At 40.6% G+C, this 16,094-nt stretch overlaps 1 protein-coding gene across 1 annotated transcript; it reads left to right on the top strand.

Annotated features, from left to right (window-relative positions):
• The first annotated feature begins 27 nt into the window (after positions 1–27).
• On the top strand, positions 28–15,927 carry TOX4 (TOX high mobility group box family member 4). The gene is made up of 9 exons (XM_055435482.2): positions 28–156; positions 354–422; positions 8,284–8,526; positions 9,371–9,631; positions 9,979–10,209; positions 11,627–11,707; positions 12,095–12,838; positions 13,988–14,151; positions 14,795–15,927. The coding sequence occupies exons 1-9, from the start codon at positions 151–153 to the stop codon at positions 14,853–14,855; spliced, it is 1,860 nt and encodes a 619-aa protein (XP_055291457.1). The 5' UTR covers positions 28–150; the 3' UTR covers positions 14,856–15,927.
• Positions 15,928–16,094: the final 167 nt, after the last annotated feature.

Genomic DNA, 16,094 nt, shown 5'->3' with positions numbered 1-16,094 from the left:
TTCCCGGGCCTGACTAGCGACAGCCCCGAGGCGCTCCTTCCAATCCGCGGAGAGCGACGCACGACGTTGCGGAAGTGACGGCAGTTCCGCGTCCTGTGGGGGCGGTGGGAGTGATGAGTTCACTGAGACCCTGATAGTCGTTGTGTGAAGATGGAGGTAGGCTCCTGACCGTTGAGAAGGCTGGCGAGAGAGCGCGGCTGACGGGGTTGAAGCAGAAGCGGGAAGCCGGGCGGAGCGGCGGCAGAGGGGAGGGTTTGGGGGGTGTTGTCACAATGTCTGGGTCAGAATCCATCGCTCCGAGCTGACTCCCTGCTTCCCCTAACTTATCCCCGCCGCTTTCTTTTGGTTTCCAGTTTCCCGGAGGAAATGACAATTACCTGACGATCACAGGGCCCTCGCACCCCTTCCTGTCAGGGGCCGAGGTGAGCGTGAGTTACCGACGTTGCGCGGAGAGGGCGGGAGGCTGCGGTGGGGTAGGGTGATGGGCAGGCGAGCGCGGACGCCAGGGCCCGGGTTGGGAACCGGAGGCTGCGATTGATGTTTGGAGAAAAGTGGCAGCTGCCTTCAGAGCCTATGAGGACTACGCGGAAGGCCAGGAAAGCTGCTGTCATCAGAAAAGCAGGACGCTGGAAAAAGCGAACCAATTTTAGAGCGATTCTGATTGGAGTAAAGCGTGAAATTGTTTCCTTTCGTGGAGGAGAAACAAGTACATTAGTGGGAGATCGTAGTAGGGAGAGAATGTTTCAGCCAAAGAAATTTGGGAAAGGGCAGGAGTTTACGTAACATGTTAACTGTGGAATGTGTTCATTCTTAAACCGTACTCTGTTAAAGGGGTCTGTGTATGATTAACACTTCCTACCTGGCGATTTTTAGAAAAGTTAATGGTTATGTTTACTTACAGAGTGTTAGCTTGTTGCGCTAGTGAGAGACTGAAAGGAAATATTTGCGAGAAAACATGGAGTTGAGTAGAACGTGCATTTCTATTTGCCAGTGCCTCAGAGTTGGGGTAGGTTACTTTGCCCCTGTGTATCAGTTTCCCTAGCTGTCAAATGGTTGTAATAATAGTTTCTTACGATGTTGTGAAGTAGAAGTAATGATCATGGTGAGGTCCTTTAGTGTTCGTGGAAAAGGCTTAAGTGAAATGTTGTCATAAATATGTATGATTTATTTAGACAAGGCAAAAGAAAAGGATGGAACAAAAATAAATTCAGTCTTTGAGAAACTGAAATTTTGAACTTTCTACTGTCTTTTGAGAATTTTAAATTGTTTTCAAACTTGGCATAAACCATTTGATCACTTTTTTTGTATCAAGAATTCTCAATTGCTGTTGAATGAACTTATCCATGGGGTCGCAAAGAGTTGGACAGACTGAAGCATCTTGGCAGACAGACATGAACTTATCCTGTAACAAACCTTAATGCTTTCATGTATAAGAATTAGATGGGCAAGGGGCGTTTTTACTAGTTTTAAGGAAATGGCAACCCACTCCAGTATTCTTGCCTGGAAAATCCCACGCACCGAGGAGCCTGGTAGGCTACAGTCCATGGGGTCGCAGAGTCGGACACGACTAAATGACTTCACTTTCTTTCTTTCTTTTTTAACTTTATTGTGATTACTGTTTATTTTTACACTCCTAAGTAAAGTGTGAATCAAATGAGCAGCAAATTTAGAAATAATATAAAACTAAAATCTGTTTGATGCTTTGCAATCTCATTGTTAGTTTCTTCTGAGTGATATCTTCATGGTTTAATTTCATTATTTGGAGTGTTTTATTTAGTGTCGTGAATTTCACATTGGCCTCATCAAGAAATTTTCCAGGTTTGAGTCTGTCCTTTGTGTTTGCTTTTATTACTTTAAGAAAAAAAATTTTTATAGACTCTTTTGCCAAGAAGTTCATAACTAAATTTCAGTGGCTTCGTTTAGCCTAGGGCCCTGTCATTGTTACCATTTCTCCTTATCCATTACAACTTCTTCACCTTCGTTTCCCCTCTTGTGTGTTTGTTTTCCTTTATTTCAATTGGTTTGTGGTTTCTGTTGTTTCTGGTCTTACTGTGTGCCACCCCAAATATATATTAAAACAAGATGAAGGTAATTTAATTTTTTTTTCTTTAGAAGAGTTATTTTTAGTTTCTTGTAAGGAAAAGAAATGTCCACAAAAATACTTATCATAAAAAAGTTGAAAAAATTGGACTTCTTTCAAATAAAGTGTTTTGTTTTGTTTTTTTGGCCATGCTGTGCAGCTTGCCAGGTTGTAGTTCCTCAACCAGGGACTGAACCCAGGCCCAAACAGTTGAGAGTGCCAAGTTCTGACCACAGATTTCCAAAATTTAAGAGCTTTTCATCAGTAGACATCATTAAGAAGTTAAATAGGGACTTCACGGACTGGGAGAAGATATTTTATTACGTATATCTGGCTCAGATTCAGAGTATATTCAGGTACTTCTGCACAGTGAAATGAATCCGATTTTTAAATGGACAAAAGATTTAAACTTGCACATAAGAAGAAAGGGTATCCAAATTGTTACTAGGCATATGAAAAAGTATCATCATCACTTATCAGGGAAATGCCAATTAACAGTGAGGTACCATTTTATACCCATCATAATGGTGAAAACTTGAAAGACTGATCATTCCAGGAGTTGGCAAGGATGTAGATAACTCTTAATCATTGCTGATGAGAGTGTAAATTGATTCAGCCTCTTTGGAAAACTAGCAGTATCTGCTACTGCTACTGCTACTAAGTCACTTCAGTCGTGTCCGACTCTGCGTGACCCCATAGACGGAAGCCCACCAGGCTCCCCCGTCCCTGGGATTCTCCAGGCAAGAACACTGGAGTGGGTTGCCATTTCCTTCTCCAATGTGTGAAAGTGAAAAGTGAAAGTGAAGTCGCTCAGTCGGGTCCAACCCTTAGCGACCCCATGGACTGCAGCCTACCAGGCTCCTCCATCCATGGGATTTTCTAGGCAAGAGTACTGGAGTGGCTGAGAGTGTAAATTGATTCAGCCTCTTTGGAAAACTAGCAGTATCTACTACACATAAAATATAGTTATCCTGTGACCTGGTAATTCCACTCCTTGATATATACATAAGAGAAATGAGTGCATATACTAACCAAAAACATATATGTCCATAGCAACCTGATTTATATAGCTAAACAGTAGAAACAAATGTCTATAAACTGATAGGTTTGTTAAAAGGAATACTACACAGCAATAAAAAAATAATGAACTACTAATAAATGTAACCTGAGTGATCTCAAAAATATATTATTGAATAAAGGGAGCCAAATAAAAAAGAGTAGACACTATGGATTCATTTTAAAATTAAGATCAGGAATAGACAGCACTAAACTATACTGATAGAAATCAGAATAATGGTACCCATTGTGGAAGGGAGGGAGTATTGACTAGAAAGGAGCATGAGAAAATCTTTTAGAATGATGGAAATGTTCTGTATTTTTATCTGGGTAGTAGATAATTGGGTGTTAACGTATGTGAAAATTCATTGAGCCATACACTTAAAATTTGTGTGCTTTACATAGTTATACATCAATAAAATAAGAAATAATAATTTTTAAAGATTAAGTGTCCAGAGAGGCAGGCTTAGCATTTATAATAGCGTTGTTTGAGCTCAGAGAGCTCTATAGTCGGAAGGGAGTTTAATCTTTCTGTTTATCTTGTTTAGGTTGGCACTTAAATAATGATATTGTATTTTGAGCCCTCTGGAGAAATTAGTCATAAAGATGCATGCTTGCATGTTAAGTCGCTTCAGTCCTGTCTGATTCTTTGTGACCCTATGGACTGTAGCCCGCCAGGCTCCTCTGTCCATGGGATTCTCCAGGCAAGAATACTGGAGTGAGTTGCCATTCCCTTCTCCAGGAGATCTTCCTGATCTAGGGATCAAACTGTCGTCTCTTGCATCTCCTGCATTATTGGCAGGCAGGTTCTTTACTACTAGCACCATCTGGGAAGCCCCAGTCATAAAGATACCTGTTCTTAATTTTCCTAATTTTCTAAGTAATCATTAGAACCAGTTAATGATTTCAGGCTGAATAGTTAAATTTTCATTACTGTATCAATTTTTTTTAAGAACAATTGAACTATTTCAATAATCCATAGGACCAGTGTATTGTTGAATAAACCTGTGTTTGATTAAAAGAACTTTTCCTTAAGATGAATAATCTACACAAGAAATTACTTAAATACTGGATTGTGTGTTTTGGTATGGAGGAATGTGAAAAGGTAGAAAAAATGGTATTTTTAAGTTTTTTAGTTCTCTAGATAGCTAACGGAGAAGGCAATGGCAAGCCACTCTAGTACTCTTGCCTAGAAAATCCCATGGATGGAGGAGCCTGGTAGGCTGCAGTCCGTGGGGTCGCTAAGGGTCGGACACAACTGAGCGACTTCACTTTCACTTTTCACTTTCACACATTGGAGAAGGAAATGGCAGCCCGCTCCGGTGTTCTTGCCTGGAGAATCCCAGGGACGGGGGAGCCTGGTGGGCTGCCGTCTATGGGGTCATACAGAGTCGGACAGACTGAAGTGACTTAGCAGCAGCAGCAGATAGCTAAACCTTTATAATCCTTGCTTATAAACAGTAATTCCCAAACTGCTTTCTTCTTCATAAAGCCCCAGGAATTTAACAGAAGGAAATGAAAATTGAGTTGAGAAGGCAGAGGAATCATGTTTCTGTTTCCTCTTTCTATGCCCAGGTCATTTAGTTTTACTTTAGTATTTGCTACAGTTTTATCTGTTTTATATTTGACAAGCTAGAGTTTATGATTTAGTTATATAGTGAATCCACTGAAATAAAAGAACTTTAGATGTTCATTATCTAATAATCTTACCAATAGTTGGTGGTAGTAAAAGCTTTAGAGTAGATCTCTGTTTTAACAGGTGGTTTCCCCTTCTGTATTCTTGATCATTGCAGTTATTTTACTCTTCCTTTTTAAAGGAAGAAACAAAGTAACAACAAAACACCATTAAAGGCACAGATGCAGAATAACAAAGCTGTTTCCACATTCCAGTGGGTGGTACATAGAAAGAATGCCTTGTTAATTTAATACAGTGAAATCTCTGCTCCTTTGGTGTTTACTGTAGTTCATGAGAATACTCCAGATGGTTTATGAGGGCTAGTCCTTTCTAGAACACTGGTCTTTTGTATGAATTTTTATTCTTTTTTCAGTTCTCAGTAACAAATAGTTCATTTTCATATCAGCAGAGTTACTTTTCTTATTTGTTGTGGTAAGCAGAAAAGGATAGTCATCTTTTGCTTTATCAAAGCAACCTGTGTCTTCTTAAAAAATTGTAAACCACTATTTTACAACTGTTGATCTAATACAATAAATGTTTCTCTGGATCCTTCCTGTCACCGTAACTTTTGTTTGTTTACATCAGAATTTGGTAAAAATCATTGTACTCTTTTTCCTGAAAAATGCTCACACGTACTTGAACTGAAATCTCAGAGTCGTGGACCGAAGTTAAGAACTTCCACACGATAAGAAAAATTATGATTTGTGTCCTGAGGAAAATTCAGTTCTTAGGGAGAGTTTTAGTTTTTCCTCAATTGTCTGCTCCCGGGCTCTTTATGCTCCCCTCGTGTTAATATTGCAAATGTTTACCATGCTGAATAGTAAGGTTCTTGGAGGAGGAAAATATAGAAATGAAGCTATATACATATCTTTTTGTCTTCTAGGAAACTTTTTTCTGTTTCCCAGTGTGATTTCAGAGAAATTTCACAGACACACTCTCTCCCTAGTTTTAATAGCTGGAAATATTCTATCAAAATAAAAAATGGTGATATTGGTGAGATCCTTTCTAAGTCTGGAAAAACCTTGAGGAATTCTTAAAGAATGTTGTTATTATTGTTCAGTTGCTCAGTTGTGTCCACTTTTTGTGACCCTGTGGACTGCAGCATGCCAGGCTTCCCTGTCCTTCACCATCTTCTGGAGCTTGTTCTAACTCATGTCCATCGAGTTGGTGATGCCATTCAACCATCTCATCCTCTGTCTTCCCCTTCTCCTCCTGCCTTCAATCTTTCCCACCATCAGGGTCTTTTCCAGTGAGTTGGCTTTTCGCATCAGGTGGTCAAAATATTGAAGCTTCAGCTTCAGCATCAGTCCTTCCAATGAATATTCAGGACTGATTTCCTTTAGAATTTATGGTTTGATCTCAATTGATCTCACACTGATGGCAATCTTGTTTCTAGCTTATGCTTCATCCAGCCCGGCATTTTGTATGATATACTCTGCATATAAGTTAAATAAGCAGAGTGACAATATACAGCCTTGACATACTCTTTTCCCAATTTGGGAAAATTGTTCCATGTCCAGTTTTAACTGTTGCTTCTTGACCTGCATACAGGTTTCTCAGGAGGCAGGTTAGGTGGTCTGGTGTTGTCTTTTTCAGAACTTCCCACAGTTTGTTGTGATCCACACAGTTAAAGGCTTTATCATAGTCAATGAAGCAGAAATAGGTGTTTTTCTGGAATTCTCTTGCTTTTTCTGTGATCCAGTGGATGTTAGCAATTTGATGTCTGGTTCATCTGCCTTTTAAAAATCCTACTTGAGATACGTTACTTAATTATGGAAAAGAAAAAAAATACCTGTGGATATCTACTGAATTTCATCTGAATCAGTTGATATTTACTGTGCCACGTGACAGGTTGATAAAATTTAAAGTTTCTAAAATTCCAACAATCTGTGATAATTGGTTGGGGTAGGTAACAAGCTAACAATTAGGATATTAATGTTATCACTAAGTAATTATGTATGTCAGGGCCATGTGACAAACCTTTGTGTAGTAAATCCCATTAGTCCTCCTAATGGCAACCCACTCCAGTACTCTTGCCTGGAAAATCCCATGGACAGAGAAGCCTGGTAGACTACAGTCCATGGGATTGCAAAGAGTCGGACACGACTGAGCCATCAATCACAACCACAACCATAACCACAACCACAATAACCATATAAGGAGATTACAACTTTGATTTTATAAATGAGGAAACCCCATTTGAGGTCATATAGTAAGTGGCAGAGAAGGGACTTGAACCCAGATCTCTATGACACGAAAGTCTCTTGCTTTTATTTTAATGCTCTATCGCTGTTGTTATTAATGCTCTGTTGCTGCTGATGTTGCCATTTTTAGTTTTTTAGTGTCAAAAGAAACCATAGCATTTAATGTATTTTAAGTCAGACATTGATCTGTCACCTCCGTGAATGGTGGTCTCGTTCAGAGTGCATGCCTGCACGCTCAGTCACTCAGCTCTGTCTGACTACTTGTGACCCATGGACTGTAGCCTGTCAGGCTCCTCTGCCTGTGGGACTTCCCAGGCAAGAACACTGGAGTGAGTTGCCCGCCTGATTTCCTTCTCTGGGGGATCTTCCCAACCCAGAAATCGAACCTGAGTCTCCTGCATCTCCTGCATTAGCAGGCAGTTTCTTTACCACTGAGTAGAAAGAGTATATTATTATTGTAGTTGGATTCAGAGGAAGCGATTGGGTCTTCCAGCTGGAGTAATCTTTTTCTTCCTCTCTTGCAGAAAGGCTTGTTCAGAGCAAGACAGGAATGTGTTTGGGAACTGTTAGAGAACCAGTTTGCCCTCTGGCTATATCTCTTATGAAGGTTTTTTCTCCTCACTGTTACCCTTATTTTGGTTGGCATTGTTGGGTTTTCTGAAAATCCTGTACATATGGGAATTTTGTACAAATCATGATTTCTAAAATGGAAAAGAGGTAGGAAACTCTCAAGTGCATATATTTTAGAAGTGCATAAGGTCCCCCTGACAGTTCCTTTTAGGATCTGCTTCAGAGGACCCTAAAACAACAAAGTCTAATTGTCTGGTTGACAGTGAATTTCTGTGGTCTAACAGTTCAGGTGTAGTAATTATGAAATAACTGCTGTATCCTAGAATCTTCAGACAGATTTTAAGCATCATAACAAAACAGGTTATAAAGGTTGGGTCCTTACTAATGGTTCTGAAAGACTCATTCATTAGACCAACAGGCAAAATAGTTTAGGACAACCAAGATGGTAAAGGTAGAAAAGAGATAAATAACTGTGATTCATATTGGCAGCTTTGTACATGACATATGGCCAAAGATATGAGGAAGAAGAGAATTATTTTTAAAATTAAATAAGTCCTAAGATATTGAGAACAAAAATGGGATCCAGACTGAAAAGAAGTACACTAAGAAATGTCTTGTACTCAGGCACGTTCTTTGCTTAGCAGTATGCAATTCCTCCTCTTTCCACTAAATCTTTTTCCTTTTTTTCCTCCCTACAGACGTTCCACACACCAAGCCTGGGTGATGAGGAATTTGAAATCCCACCTATCTCCTTGGATTCTGATCCCTCACTGGCTGTCTCGGATGTGGTTGGCCACTTTGATGACCTGGCAGACCCTTCCTCCTCTCAGGATGGCAGCTTTTCAGCCCAGTATGGGGTCCAGACGTTGGACATGCCTGTGGGCATGACCCATGGCTTGATGGAGCAGGGCGGGGGGCTCCTGAGTGGGGGCTTGACCATGGTAAGGGGCAAGACATTATCAGGCTTACCCAAGCTCATGGGCATGGTGTTAGGGGAGATACAAGTGACTCTGTATGCCCTACTTAATTCCCTTGGGTATTACTTATTTTTCATTCTTCTGACTAAAGGCTCACTAACAAAGACCTCACTTCCCCTGAATGAGTGAGATTTATCATCTGAATCAATTTTACTTGAAACATGTTTTAAAATTGTAAAATGTCCAGTGTTAACCCTGAAATGAAAATTATTTATTGGATTTTTGAAAGAAAAGTTTTTTCCCTATTACGTTATGGCTTTCACATTCTACGATTCAAATGAGTGTGATTGCTGGTATATTGAGGGGTGTATTCAAAACCTGTCTGAACCATGAGTGGATTAATATGTGTTGTAAATCAGTGTATTGGGCTTCTCGCACATCTCATCAGCACGTCAACACACACTACACTTGATGCCAGACATCTCTTCTAACATTGGCTCTACTCTGATTTGCCTGTGCACTGAACTTTAACAGCCTTTATTTAGGAGGGTATGTCATCACTGTCTCCAGATTACTGGATGATTTACTTGCTCTGAACTTGCCCAAAATTAAGACTTTGGCTGTTTTTAGTTATTTTGGAATAGGCCTTTGAGTACAAATAAGTGACTTAGTACTCAACCTGTAATTTCTGTACTTATTAAAAAGCATAGTATGTTTTATATGTAGATAAATTATTTGATGTTTGTTTAAGTGATGATGCATTCTGGGTAAGCAGAGGGTTTATAAACTGTCCTGAATTCAGGTGCAGGGAAGGGAAAGGTGGTGTTTTTTATATTTACTGTTTAATTTGTTCTTCTGCTTCTCTCAGGATTTGGATCATTCTATAGGAACTCAGTATAGTGCCAACCCACCTGTTACAATTGATGTACCAATGACAGACATGACATCTGGCTTGATGGGGCATAGCCAGTTGACCACCATTGATCAATCAGAACTCAGTTCTCAACTTGGTCTGAGCTTAGGTGGTGGCACCATCCTGCCACCTGCCCAGTCACCTGAGGATCGTCTTTCAACCACCCCTTCACCTACAAGTTCACTTCATGAGGATGGTATTGAGGAATTCCGGAGGGTGAGGCATTCTTTGCCAAAATCAAATCTGCCATGTTACACTGGGATAAAACCCTTGACATACAGATCCTACTAAGTTTTCTTTCCTACTGCCCTGCCATCTTCTCTGTTCTCTTCGGGTTATGGGGTCCTGCCTCTTAATTTACAGTTTACAATGCTTTTTCCAACCCCCATACTTAATCAGTCCTCACATACTTTACTAAAGCCTTAATCCTCTTGCCTCTATTTTTATTTAGCATTTCTGAAAATTCCATTCATATGACTAGTTTACCCCATATAAAAGTCCTTTTCTGTCAGTTCTCCAGATGTGATACTTCCCTCATAATTCTGTCTCTTTTCTCCTCACAGCAACCTCCCAGCCAGAAGACAGTTGTGGTGGAAGCAGGGAAAAAGCAGAAGGCCCCAAAGAAGAGAAAAAAGAAAGATCCTAATGAACCTCAAAAACCAGTTTCAGCATATGCTTTATTCTTTCGTGACACACAGGCTGCCATCAAGGGACAGAATCCCAATGCCACTTTTGGGGAGGTTTCAAAAATTGTGGCTTCTATGTGGGACAGTCTTGGAGAAGAGCAAAAACAGGTGAGCAAATAATGAACAAGTGGATAGTGAATGTTATAGAAGTTCTTAAGAAGAAGGGGAATAGGGACTTCCATGCTGGTCCAGTGGCTGAGACTCCATGCTTTGGATGCAGTGGGCCCAGGTTCAATCCCTGGTCAGGCAACTAGACCCCACATGCCGCAGCTAAGACCTGGTGCAGCGAAATAACTTTTTAAATTTTTTTTTTTTTTTTAAAATAGGCAAGGGGATTAAACCTAAGCTTTAACTTTCTCACATGTTATTTATTATCAGCTCTGTTAATGGGATTCAAGACCAGCTGTCTTAAAAATTGCAGCCATACACTGAATCCAAAATACCTACATAAAAATTATTATAAAAAACACTGAATCCACAGCCAAGTTTGGATTTTTTCATTGGCCTCATATAAACTTGAGAACTATAGTTAACCTCCCTAAATTTAACCTTAAACAAATGAAAATTGTGGTACTACATAAATATACAATTGAAATTAAAGATGAGTGTAATTATCATTACCCTAGACTCCACAGGTGTTATATCAAAGTAAGTCTACTTAATCATTAAAACAAAAACTGAATTTATCACAGATAATTTATATCAGTTATCTGTTGCTCAGTAAACCACCACAAATTTAGTAGCTTAAGACAGAAGTAATTTATTACTTATTATGATTCTGAAAATTGTTTAGGTGGTTTTCCTGGTGTTCTTACCTGGGTTTATTCCTGCAGTTGTACTCACAAACGACAGCCTGATATGGCTGATCAAGATGACCTTGCTGCTATGTCTGGCCGTTGGTGCTCCCTATTGGCTTAAACGCCTTGGTTCTCTTTCGCATGGTCTCTCATCCTCCAAATAGGCTAGACTGACTTCTTTACACTGGCAGACTTAGAGCGGTGTTCCACGAGAACAAAAACAGGTGCCCCCAAATTCTCTTTGTGTCAATTCAGCCACATTCTAATGGTTAAAGCAACTCAGAGCTAGCCCAAATTCAAAGGAAGGGGAAATAGGTTTCACTCGTTAATGGAAGACTAGGCACAGAGCACAGGAAGAATTGTGGCCGTCATTACAGTTTACCACATTCTTTAAGAGGGAGAGTATACTGACTGGGTAGACATGATCCCAGACTAAGCAGACTACTTTGTTAGGGGGTCAGGGTTTGTTTCGGTTACAGAAGCGTGGGCAGTGGTTGCTATTAGCTTTAGAAGTGTAGTTATTCTGCAAGCCTACCGTTGATTGCCTGGCTTTCATATATAAGTCTGCCATGGAGGCTGTCTTGAGTACTAGTTTTCAGAAGTGTATTCACCTAAGAAGGGTTGTCAATATTTACACTAAGATGAATTGTCTTTCATTGATGAGTAATACAGTATTATTTGTCTTTTCTATGAGTATGTGGACTTTTTAAGCAGCTTCTTTCATGCAGGTATATAAGAGGAAAACCGAAGCTGCCAAGAAAGAGTATCTGAAGGCTCTGGCTGCTTATAAAGACAATCAAGAGTGTCAGGTAAGAGGACTGGGATAGACGTATATTTAAACCAATAAACAGATTTTTGAGCTGCTTATTAGCATTTATTAGAAGTAAATACCACCAAAAATCTATGGAATCTATTAATACTATGTAGTACTAAAGCTTAAAAGTATGTAACAGGTTTCCCATTTCCATCATAACTATCCAAACAGTCTGTCTTTCTGCGTTTGATATTGTCATTGTTTCCTTTATCAAGTAGCACACATGGCTGTCCATTTTCCTTTCTTCCTTCATCCACCACCTCCACCCCTCCAAACCCTCTACCCCTATCTGCAGTGTATTTTTTTCTTGGAAGGTGATTAGGGTGAACATACCCTGGGGAAGAGGATAAATCTCCTGATTTTTTTTTTTGTCTTCTTTTAGGCCACTGTGGAAACTGTGGACATGGACCCAGCACCACCATCACAGACTCCTTCTCCACCTCCTGTGGCTGCTGCTGACCCAGCGTCTCCAGCACCAGCCTCAACAGAGCCCCCTGCCCTGTCTCCTTCCATTGTTGTCAATTCCACTCTTTCATCCTATGTGGCAAACCAGGCATCTTCTGGGGCTGGGGGTCAGCCCAACATTACCAAGTTGATTATTACCAAACAGATGTTGCCCTCTTCTATTACTATGTCTCAAGGCGGGATGGTTACTGTTATCCCAGCCACAGTGGTGACCTCTCGGGGTCTCCAACTTGGCCAAACCAGTACAGCTACTATCCAGCCCAGTCAACAAGCCCAGATTGTCACTCGATCGGTGTTGCAGGCAGCAGCAGCAGCAGCAGCTTCTATGCAACTACCTCCACCCCGACTACAGCCCCCTCCACTACAGCAGATGCCTCAACCCCCTCCTCAGCAGCAAGTAACCATTCTCCAACAGCCTCCCCCACTCCAGGCCATGCAACAGCCTCCACCTCAGAAATTTCGAATCAACCTACAGCAACAGCCACCTCCACTGCAGGTCAAGATTGTGCCTCCACCCACTCTGAAAATGCAGACTACCTTAGTTCCACCACCTGTAGAAAGTAGTCCAGAGCAGCCTGTGAACAACAGCCCTGAGACCCATACGGTGGAGGAAACCACTCCTGAGACAATCTGTGAGATGATCACAGATGTAGTTCCTGAGGTGAGACTCTGTTTTCAAGTATTTGCTCTAGACCAGTGAAAGCATTTTGGTTGATACAATAAAAAGCAAGAATTGCTACTAGCATTTAATGCCTGATGAGGAATACAAAATATCCTATAGAGGACAGTTGCTTACAACGGATTTGTCCCACCCAAGATACTCTGTAGTGTTCTTGAGAAGAAACATTAAGAGGGCCTCCTGCCCTAGATTATTCCTTAACTCAGCAGAAGTAATACTGTAGTTCAAGTACAGCCTAAGCATAGTTACTTTTCAAGTGTCTACCCCAGGATCCAAAGCTTTAGAGACAAATTCTTCCATTTCTCCCAAACTTTGACTGCTTGGCTTATGTTTTAAGTAAAGGGCATATAGGTAGAAAAATTCAGTTAGTTTGTATCGATGAGTCTTTCCAATGAGACAGATACCAATTTACCCTAGTTTTAACTTGAAATATGGGTCTATTTGTGATGCTAGCTTCATAACTAATGAAACAATGTTTTTTCGATGTGGGCCATTTTTAATTGGAGGATAACTGCTTTACAATATTGTGTTGGTTTCTGCCATACATCAACATGAGAAACAATTGTTTTGAAAAAAAAAAAAAAATACCACCCTGCCCTGCAAAATCAGTAACTATGGATCTCGAAAGTTTATCTTCTTAGTCCCTCTGATCTTAGTTGAGGTGACCCAACCTCAAATAACATTCTACTTTTGAATTGATATTTTCAGAGGAATATTATTCAAGTGTAGAATAAAGTTAGTGATAGGCTGGATGGCATCACCGACTCGATGGACATGAGTTTCAGTGAGCTCCGGGAGTTGGTGACGGACAGGGAGGCCTGGCGTGCTGTGATTCATGGCGTCGCAGAGTCAGACGCGACTGAGCGACTGAACTGAACTGAGGTTAAGATTAAACACTAGCATTATGACCAGCATTCCCCTGATGGGAAGCATCATGTCAGTCTGGATGGCAAAATTCTAAAGCTGGATTTGGAGTGAGACCAAGAATTCACCTTCCTTTGGAACTTTACCCCTACCTGTGAGGGACTGTAACATGGATTGCTCCACTGGATTAGAGAGTTAATTTGACTGGCTGGCTGGCTGGCTAGGTAGCAATCTAGTCCATTCTTTGATGTGCTCTTCCTCTCATAGGTTGAGTCTCCTTCTCAAATGGATGTTGAATTGGTGAGTGGGTCTCCCATGACACTTTCACCCCAGCCTCGATGTGTGAGGTCCGGCTGCGAAAACCCTCCCGTTGTGAGTAAGGACTGGGACAATGAGTACTGCAGCAATGAGTGTGTGGTGAAGCACTGCAGGTGAGCTTACAGTTCTCTCCTTATAATTAACGTATGGCTAAATCAACTGTTGGAATAACACAGTATCTGAGCAAGTAATCAGTATCACCTTACCTTAGGTAAAGTAGGTTGCTATGTATGTCTGATTATAGAAGCTACTCGAAAAGTTTCCCTCCTTAAAAACAGCTTACCTTTGCCATATAGACAAAGATGACATAATTAGCACTTCACACTTTTCAGTTACCACGTTACCTCTACGTGTTCATTTTGAAACTATGACACATCAAGCTGTTGGTGACTGAATATTAGTATAGTTTATCTCCTTAGTGCAAACCAGACCACTTAGGTAATGAATTAGAATTTGAGGATGGATAGGTGGTAAGTAGCACAATAAACTGCTGAGTATGGGGCCAAGGGAATAAGTTCTGAAGATTCTGCCCATTTCCCCAGTTTTCCTGAGATTGACCTACATCCTTGAAACAAGGCATTGGTATTTCCTGTCTCAAATCCTTTAAATTAGGATTGCCTATACTTCTGACTTTTAGGCCTATTGCCCTTATGTTATTATTTAGGTGATATCTATCAACCTATTTGTTTAAGACAGAGTTTTTAAAAAACATACCTAGGCTGTAATTCTAAGTTTGTGTATCTTTTTCTTTCATAGGGATGTCTTCTTGGCCTGGGTAGCCTCTAGAAACTCAAACACAGTGGTGTTTGTGAAATAGTACTTCCTGTTCTCCAAGCCAGTGAAGACTTACTGCTGGGAACATGTTCACCGAGCCTATTTTAAAAAGACAAGCGAGGCTTCTGGTAGTGCCTGATCTCAACCCATGATGATCCTTTATGTCTTTCACTTTTCTCCCCTTCTGTCCCTCTTCTATAGGGGCTATGGAGCAGGGCCACTGAGTTTGCTGCAATCTGGAATTGCTTTTTACTTTCAAGTACAAGCAGAGATATCAGTGATAATAACAGAGGAAAGGGTGACGGGAATATAAACAAGTAGAACATAGGGGTGATGGCTGGGTGGGGGATTGTTTGAGGAAATTTGTTGGTATAATTGTCATAGGATTTACCTAAAAGATTATTAAAATGATAGAGTACTCAGCTTTGAGCCTAGGAAAAAAACATCACTGTGTGCATCCCTTCTAAAGGGGCTAAAAGGTTACATTAAAGGTTACCTCTCAGAGAACTATTACTATCACATCTGTACGTTCATTCTTAGTTTGAGAACGAAGGTTTTCAACACAGTAATAATAAGCACACTGGACTGTAGAGAAAATTACATCACCTCAGTTCAGTTCAGTTCAGTCGCTCAGTCGTGTCCGACTCTCCGCGACCCCGTGATCACAGCACGCCAGGCCTCCCTGTCCATCACCAACTCCCGGAGTACACTCAAACTCATGTCCACAGAATCGGTGATGCCATCCAGCCATCTCATTCTCTGTCGTCCCCTTCTCCTCCCGCCCCCAACCTTTCCCAGCATCAGAGTCTTTTCCAGTGAGTCAACTCGTCGCCTACGAGCTTCTTATTTCTCTGCAATTATATTTCTGTATTCAACTTTCTGATCATATCACAGTTTGAGTGTAAAAGGCAGAACTCTACATCCTTAATATAAGAGGTTTCGCCAAAGTTTAAAGAAATTGTGTTCACTTGTGTTTGATGAACTATCTTTTAAAGAATAGGCCCAAAGTGTTTTCACTTATATAGGCTAATTCTCTGCATACCCTAGGCACTTATTTAATGTAAGATGTACTTATTTCATTTTTCTTGGAATTAAATGAATAAAAAACTAGTAGAGCCACAGTTGTAACAGAATAAGCAACTATTTAAAACATGACAGCTCTAGTGATGATAATCTTAAGTGAAACTCAGATCTTACCTTGAGAAATGTCCCAGAGAACCCTTTCTTATCATGTTTATAACACTAACTGCTGATAAAATCAACGAACATTTTGATGCTTCCC

This window comes from Moschus berezovskii, chromosome 9 (genome assembly GCF_049115385.1).
Source record: "Moschus berezovskii isolate FMDL1 chromosome 9, NW_MosBer_1.0, whole genome shotgun sequence".
NCBI classification, from domain to species: domain Eukaryota; kingdom Metazoa; phylum Chordata; class Mammalia; order Artiodactyla; family Moschidae; genus Moschus; species Moschus berezovskii.
The sequence above is the reverse complement of the archived record's forward strand: the minus strand, read 5'-3'. Positions and strand labels throughout refer to the sequence as shown.

Excerpts from the sequence above, each read along its gene's own strand:
- TOX4 (XM_055435482.2), top strand. Across the intron at positions 8,527-9,370 it reads TGAGTGGGGGCTTGACCATG|GATTTGGATCATTCTATAGG; the intron begins GTAAGGGGCAAG and ends TGCTTCTCTCAG. Across the intron at positions 10,210-11,626 it reads TTGGAGAAGAGCAAAAACAG|GTATATAAGAGGAAAACCGA; the intron begins GTGAGCAAATAA and ends TCTTTCATGCAG.